At 39.1% G+C, this 8,108-nt stretch overlaps 1 protein-coding gene across 3 annotated transcripts in view; it reads right to left on the bottom strand.

Moving 5' to 3' along the window:
* Window positions 1–271: 271 nt before the first annotated feature.
* The window catches only part of lrrc28 (leucine rich repeat containing 28), a 62,739-nt gene continuing 54,902 nt past the window's right edge, over window positions 272–8,108 (bottom strand). For 2 of the 3 annotated variants that reach the window (XM_043677523.2, XM_043677526.2), the window contains exons 9-10: window positions 6,760–6,919; window positions 2,650–3,489 (exon numbers count right to left, since the gene is read on the bottom strand). In XM_043677523.2, coding sequence (XP_043533458.1) covers window positions 3,417–3,489; window positions 6,760–6,919 — 233 coding nt within the window. In that variant the 3' untranslated portion in view covers window positions 2,650–3,416. Of the gene's footprint in view, window positions 504–2,649; window positions 3,490–6,759; window positions 6,920–8,108 lie in introns of those variants that run through there. The other variant, XR_006309494.2, reaches the window with a different exon arrangement.

Genomic DNA, 8,108 nt, shown 5'->3' with positions numbered 1-8,108 from the left:
CTAAAATCTATTAAAATGTCAGGCAGAGATAAATGTCAATGATATCAGTGAGATTTTGAAAACAAAATACCACTGAAAGCACAGTCACGTCTGAGTTGGCTGTGAAGCCTAATACCATTTGCCCTGTACTTCTGTACATGGTGAACACAACTTCAATTTTAAAAAGCTTGATGAGAAATATCACAGTAATATCTTATAATTTAAAGAATATTAACACATTGTTAACTGATAATACAAAAAGCTGCAAACAGAATGCACAGTGTGAAAACCGTAACATTACAACAATTTATTGAAAAATCCTGCATCACAATGAAGAAACAAGTAGTTATACAGTTACTAACTTTAGTGAGTTTTGAGAAGATTTGTAGCTCAGGTTGAGGTTCTGGGTGTAGGTTTGCTCGCTGTGCTGGAAGGTTCTTTTTCAGACATTTCCTCACCATAGTACACCACACCAACCGGAACTCCATCAACAAACACATTGACTTGGACTCATTTATCACCTCCTGAGAAAAAGAACAGGAAATGACATCACCAACCCAAAGAAACCCAATCATATAAATAGAAAGGAGGAAACATCAGCAGCGCTTCGTCCGGAGGCTCACTGAAGATGTTACCTAGTATGGTGACGAAACGTCTGAAAATGAACCTTCCAGTCAGCGAGCAAACCTACATCCAGTGACCAATTTTATATTTTGTAAACCTGACAGCTTCTCATGTGAAAATGATACTCAATTTCCTTTAACTCCTTAATTATAAACTGAAGAAAAGAAGCAGCAATTTATTTTTAACTAATACTGATTTTGAACAGGTCTCTTGACTGATTAACTGGTCATGATACAAGACTGACAGTATAATGGTAATTTTCTCAGTTGATGCCTGCATTTTGGCTCAGTTCCAAATGACTGTCCCAACCTGGCTCTTGTATATTTGGTGTAGTCACAGGAATTCATGAACTGGTGCTTCTCCCAGCCACCAGTACCTGATTCAGCCCTTGGTATACTGCAACTATGGAGTGTTTTATATTAGAGAGAATAAAATAGTGATATATGGAATTAGGAGGTCACCACTTACTGAAGCTATGTGAAAAATGACAGCAATTACAAGCCAGAAACTGGGGATCACTAACTGGATGAGGCAAGGTAGATACTTTCAATCACGGACACAAACAGGTATGAGTCAAAACATACAACTTGAAGGTAAAAAGGCATTTCTTCTGAGTTCCAACCTGGAACATGATCCATGTAAGCAATTTAAATGTACACTAATTAACCCCAAGAATTTATAAACAAATATAACAACCTGCATTCTTATTTAGTCAGTGGTCTTCCGAGACAGATCTGTTCAGCATAGGTATTACCATGCTCTACATGTCCCAGTTGCTATATGGACATGTATGTGACGAGGAGCAGGGTATTCAGTCCCTCAAGCCTGCTCCACCATTTAAAAAGATCATGGTTGACCTGATTGAGACTTCAGCTCCTTATTCCTACATACTCCTAATTTTGTTTGATTCCTTTGTCAGTTAATCTACCTCAGCCTTAAAACTAGTCAACACTTTCAACAATGGCAAGGCAGCACAATGGTTAGCACTGCTGCTGCACAATGCCAGCCTTGGGTGTCTGTGTGGGTCTCCAACGAGTGTTTCAGTTTCCTCCCACACTCCAAAGATGTGCAAGTTGGGTGGATTGGCTGTGCTTAAAAATTGTCCTGTTGAGTCCAGGGATGTGCCAGCTAGATGGGTTAGTTATGCTTTTCAATCCTCTTAGTATCTTAAATTTCAAACAAATAACCTTTTAATTCTTCTAACTCCACTGCAGTCCACATGCTGTGGGTTGACCCACAACACCATTAAGGAGGGAATGCCAGGATTTTGATCTAGCAAAGTGAAGGAAGGGCAATATATTTCCAAGTTAGGATGGTGATTGGCTTGGAGGGGAACTTGCAGGTGGTGGTGTTCCCAAGGATCTTCTTTCCTTGTCCTTCTATATGGAAGAGATCATGGGTTTGGAAGGTACCAACTAAGGAACTCTGGTGAATTTCTGAAATGCATCCTGCAATGAATTTAATGAGGCAGTGAATTTAAGTTGGTGGATGGGGTATCAATAAGTGGCTGCTTTGTATTGCATGGTGTGAAGTTTCTCGAGTGCTGTGGGAGCCTCAGTCACCCAGGTAAGTAGAAAGCATTCTATCACATTCCTGCCTTGTGCCTTGTCAATGGTGGACAGGCTCTGGGGAGTGACTGTCTACGTTATAGGATTCAGAATTTCCAGCCTCTGATTAATCTTGTAGCTACAATATTTACGCAGCTGGCTCAATTCAGTTTCTGGTCAACAGTAACCTCCTGGATATTGGCAATGGGGAATTCAACGATGGTAATACCACTGAATGTTCAAGAGGACATGGCTAGATGCTTTCTTGTTGGAGGTGGTCATTGTCTTGTTAGGTTTTAGCTTTGGCAACAATGGCTGGTTTTTCACTATATTGGGCTCAATTTGAGAATCCCTTATTGCTGTTATGCATAAAATGAATTTGATTTTCACAAATGAGCGAACAAACCTAAGACCTAATAGTCTCTGAATTTGTAAAACACCATGTACTGTATTTAAACAAAGCCACTGAAGCAAAAATTGTTTACACATCATATTGATATCCTATTCGACGCGACCATTTAATATACAAGTAGTAACTTCCATGTGATCACCTTACTGCATAAGAAATGATGTAACGTTAGTGTTTAAAGAAAAAAAACCTCTGCATTTCAATCAGTATTTTCTATGACTCAGCTAAAAATACTAACAAGATAAACTATACAGCTACACATATGTATAGAAAATCAGCAGAGTTGGATAACCTATTATTTAAAGCAGACCTCCACCTAAACATGTACTGTGCAATTGTCATCAGACAAACTGCTTGTAACTGATTATATCATTATATTTTATTTGATGGTTTATTACCAAATGATTACTGTTTTTGACAAATAAAAGAGAATGACAATAATGGAAATATTTGTCATGGAATTAAGCAGTTCACAAAGTTTGCTTTGACTTTCAAGTAGTTATGCCAAATGAGCTTCTTTTTTTCTTAGTTTGTAGGTTCTCCCCCTTGAGCTTACACTATATTTCGTTGTTCAGGTTACAGACTTAAAGTACGTCACCATTTGACATTTATAAATGACAGATATCTTCACTGGAAATAAACAATTTCCCACAGGTGTGATTCATAATAGTTTTCAGTACGAACCGAAAAGAATCATAATCTGTGCAAACTTTTCTTACAGTTTGTTGTAAGCTTGCAACTATATTCCGAGGTGGGATGAAAGTTAACCAACAGAATCTCTTTCAGAACCTTGCCATTCAACGCAGCCTTCCCACTTCCCAACGTGTCCACCAAGTTATTCCTTGTCATGAGATCTATCAGCTAAGCAAGTCAAAAACCTGCAGACATTTGATGGAGCAGCAGTATGCTACGAAGCTCATTTTCGTCCTCCTATGAAGAGAGAAAAATCATAATCTTGATATTCACAAGAAATATTTCGATTAAATAAGATTTAATTGTCAGTCAACAACTACAGCTTATACTTGTGCGGGTTTGCTTTGCTTCCAGAATTACTGAGTACAATTCACTATCCTAAAAATAAATTGCTTTTATTCAGTACTGCTTGTACCAGAGTTAATATTGTTGTCCATTTTATGCTCTAACATTTGTAAATCAACCACTTCAAATTTTATTTCCCAATTTCATCTCAAAAATATTAATACTTCTCTTCAGCAATGGACTATAATTGTGGCAGTGGAAGATCATGAATGATTGCAATGGTATCAAATAGATGCAAAGTTGGTAAATACACTGAGGTAATACATGAATCACACACACTAGGAATGTCTTAGAATTGATTTTTAAAAAATGGTGGAACGAGAGTAGTATGGAGTTTGCAGCTGCTCCTGAGTTTCATGCATTTGTTTGTGGAATTTGTATAGTTATTATACAGCAGAAGCAGAAATTTTTTATTAATTTTTTGGGGATTTTATAGTCCAACAATCTACATAAAGAAAAAATGCGAAGGCGGAGAAATTTTTTTCTCACACGGAATTTGTGCGAGAGGCCTCCACATTTTTGTCAAGTGTCGATCCAGAAAGGGATACCTTTTCTGTTTGAAATTTTAGTTTAAAAAAAGTGAGAATTTTTTTAAATCAACACGAAGGAGGATAGAGAATGTTCTTTACACTGGGCTTGTGGGAGAAGCCTGTCCACGTGTTTGTTCAACTGCTGTGGAGAGATTTTCTTTTGTTTATCTGAAGATTTGAAACTTAACTGATAGAGGACTTGAGGAGGAGGCTTTTTTTTTTAAAATCGGTTGACTTTTAAGTGCTTGATTTTTTTTGAAGGCTGTAATTTTTTTTAACTTTTGCATACTTAAGATTAAAATCTGTGGGTAAGGAGGGGTAGTTGTTTTTTAATGTAGGTGTTTTTAAGAGCTTCTTTTGAAACTTAATGTCACTTCGGGCATTCAAGAGACAGAGTGTAATGGTTAGTACATTTAGAGAGGATGGTTACACAGCAGGATCAGTCAGAGAGATACCTGAGAAAGGTAAGAAAGTGGCTTAGAAGTCTCCTGTGGCTATTTCTCTCCCAAACATATTACGTTGTGACTACTGATGAAGGGGATAACCTCTCAGAGGAAAATAGAAGTGGCAGTCAGACCTTATCACTATGAATAAATCTTATGTTACGCAGGGTTTGTCAGGATTTAAAAGAATAGGTGTCATAGGGGACTCTCCTGTCAGGGGCACAGGAACTTTAAAAAGTAAATCTCTCTGGTTTATTCCCGGTGTCACATTCTAACGAGAGTAGGAATAAAAAGATAGGGCAGATAAATCAATGGCTGAAGGGATGGTACAGTGTGCAAAGATTCAGATTTTTGGATTATTAGGATCTCTTCTTGAGCTGAAAAGGGTTGGGTTTTACCTAAATTGGAAAGTGACCAATATTCTGGCAGGCAGATTTGCTAGTTCTATTTCATGTGCCTTTAAACTAGCAAAAAGGGGATGGTGCAGGGTTCCCATGTAGCAGTAAAAATAGACAGATGAGGATAGTTCTGAATCAGAAAAGAGCAAGTTAATTAGAAAAGGCAGACAAGAGTAAGTCAGAGAATGAGGTAAATGATTAACTAAACTGCATTTATTTCAATGCAAAGGGTCTTACAGGTAAGGCTGATGAACCCAAAGCATTTATGGCAACATGGGACTCGGGCATCATAGCTATTTCAGAAACTTGGTTAAGGGAACTATAGGACTGGCAGCTCAATGTTCCATGTTTTAGATGCCACAGGAAGGATAGAAAGGGAAGCAAAACAGGAGGGATAACAGTGTTTTTGATGAAGGAAAATGTTACTACCATAATGAGAGACAATGTGGAATTGTCCGGTGAAACTACGTGGGTATAATTCAAAAATAAGAAAGGGATGACCACCTTGATGGGATTGTAATTATAGGCCCCTCCAACAGTCAGACACAAACTGAGGAGCAAATATGTAAAGAGACCTCAGATGTATGTAAGCATAATAGAGTTGTAATTGTAGAGGAGTTTAATTTTCCAAACATTGATTGCAACTACTATAGTGTTAAAGGCTTGGATGGTGAGAAATTTGTTAAGTATGTTCAATATTTAAATGTACCTACTAGAGAATGAGCAAAATTGACCTTCTCTTGGGAAATAAGACAGAGTAACTGACAGAAGTGTTAGCAGGGAACACTTTGGGACTAGTCATCATGATTCTATTAGTTTTAAAATGTTATTGAAAAGCATAAACCTCTCATACAAGTTAAAGTTCTTAATTGCAGCAAGTCAAATTTTAATGATATGGGACAAGAAATTTCAAAAGTTGATTACAATAGACTTGTTTGCAAATAAAGGGATGACTGACAAGTGGGAGACTTTCAAAAGTGTAATAATGAGTCCAGAGGCATTATGGCCATTACAGTGAAGCGCAAGGCTGTTAAGAGTAGGGAACAATGGATGAATAAAGATATTGAGGTTCTCGTCACGAGTAAGAGAATTATATTAGATATAGACCACTAGGATCAAATTAATCTCTTGAAGACTATGAAGAGAGTAGGGGTATTCTTAAGAGGGAAAGCAGGAGAAGAAAGACAGGATATGAGACAGCCTTGGCAGATAAGGTTAAGGATTAACAGCAAAGGAACTATAGAGAATATAGCCTCTTAAAGATCAATGAGACATTGATTGTCCAGTTTTTTTTTGCTATGCACCCTGCTTATCTCTGCACAATAACATTACTGTTTTTGTTGTGTGACTACGAACATACCATCTTAAAAGGAATAGCCTGTGAGCAGCCTACATCTAAGGGAATACTGGTAGCATGACCTTCAAAACCTTATAAATATCGTGTACTCAAATGTTCATCACAAAGAGAACGTGAATTATCTTCACAAGTGCTCCAGAAACATGCATCAGGCCTCATCAGATACCATATCTCTGCTATGATTAATTCAAGCTATAGAATATTTGAGTAACAAATGCAAAAGTGTAAAACATCAATAAAATAATTCTCCGGAGTTTATGGGAAAATAAGTGATTGTTCTGCTTTTGGCTCAGAACATTTGCACATTTGATGCAATCTAATAAGCTAATCAAATAAAAGAAAACGTGTGCTTCCTTTTTAGCAGTTAATGGATTCCTGTTAAATGAAAGTCTCAAATGGACACACAAACACAAGACCAATTTATTTATAATTACCCATTATACAAGGCAGCCATTGGGGTCTCTGTCAAAGGGAAACACTTAGGATAGACGATAGTAAACATTGGCTGGCTGCAGTGATGACAATGTCCCAGAGGGTAGAATAGTAACTTGCACAGATTCCTAGGTAATGAGTTTGGGGATAGGAGATCCAGACCTACAGGGGAACATAACATGTAAATGGCTTCACAACAAACATCCTATTATTGCAGTTTAATCTTTGTAAAGCTAAGTCATACCTGTACAAAGTTTACTGCTTTACCTGCACCTCCACCCACATCATCTACTGCATCCGCTGCAGCCGGTGTGGCCTCCTCTATATTGGGGAGACAGGCCGCCTACTTGCGGAGCGATTCAGAGAGCACCTCTGGGCCACCCGGACGAACCAACCCAACCAACCTGTGGCACAGCATTTCAACTCCCCCTCCCACTCCACCGAGGATATGCAGGTCATTGGACTCATCCACCGCCAAACCACAACAACCCGACGGTCGGAGGAGGAGCGTCTTATCTTCCGACTGGGAACCCTCCAACCGCAGGGGATGAACTTGGACTTCACCAGTTTCTTCATCCCCCCTCCCCCCACCCTGTCTCAGCCGGATCCTTCCAGCCCGGCACCGCCTTCCTGACCTGCAGTCTTCTTCTTGACCTCTCCGCCTCCACCCTACTCCGACCTATCACCCTCACCTTGACCTCTTTCCACCTATCACATTTCCAACTCCCCTCCTCCAAGTCCCTCCTCCCTACCTTTTATCTTCTCCTGCTGAACACTCTCTGCTCATTCCTGAAGAAGGGCCTGTGCCCGAAACGTCGAATCTCCTGTTCCCTGGATGCTGCCTGACCTGCTGTGCTGTTCCAGCAATAAAGTTTCAACTTTGATCTCCAGCATCTGCAGACCTCACTTTCTCCTGCTTTGATCTAAACTTGCTTATGTAATTCTGCATAAATTAGAACTGCAGCAGATGGGAATAGATGGCTTCAATCATGGTATTATTTTACACGTGCTTTTGTTAGGGCAAGTACAGAAGAGAGGGGATAATAACAGGCATTTTGTTATTTTCACTGTATTTGTTTTTCTTCCTTCAGGTGTGCTCACACCGCAAATCAATTCTTTACTCAAAGGGCAGGTGGAGACATTGCTCGTTATCTGCCAAACTGGTCATAAATCGGTTATCATTACAAGATACTAAAAGAAGATGGTATTCATTTACCTTCCTTATGCCAACTTATTTTTGGCAGATGTTGCTCAGAGCCTGCCCTTGCTGCACAAGAGGACATCCCCAGGCTATGGGAGTCCAAAACTAGAGGGCATAGGTTTAAGGTGAGACGGGAAAGATTTAAAAGGG

This window comes from Chiloscyllium plagiosum, unplaced genomic scaffold (genome assembly GCF_037043375.1).
Source record: "Chiloscyllium plagiosum isolate Xiang-an unplaced genomic scaffold, Cpla_swu_hap1 HiC_scaffold_39, whole genome shotgun sequence".
Classification (NCBI taxonomy): Eukaryota; Metazoa; Chordata; class Chondrichthyes; order Orectolobiformes; family Hemiscylliidae; genus Chiloscyllium; species Chiloscyllium plagiosum.
The sequence above is the reverse complement of the archived record's forward strand: the minus strand, read 5'-3'. Positions and strand labels throughout refer to the sequence as shown.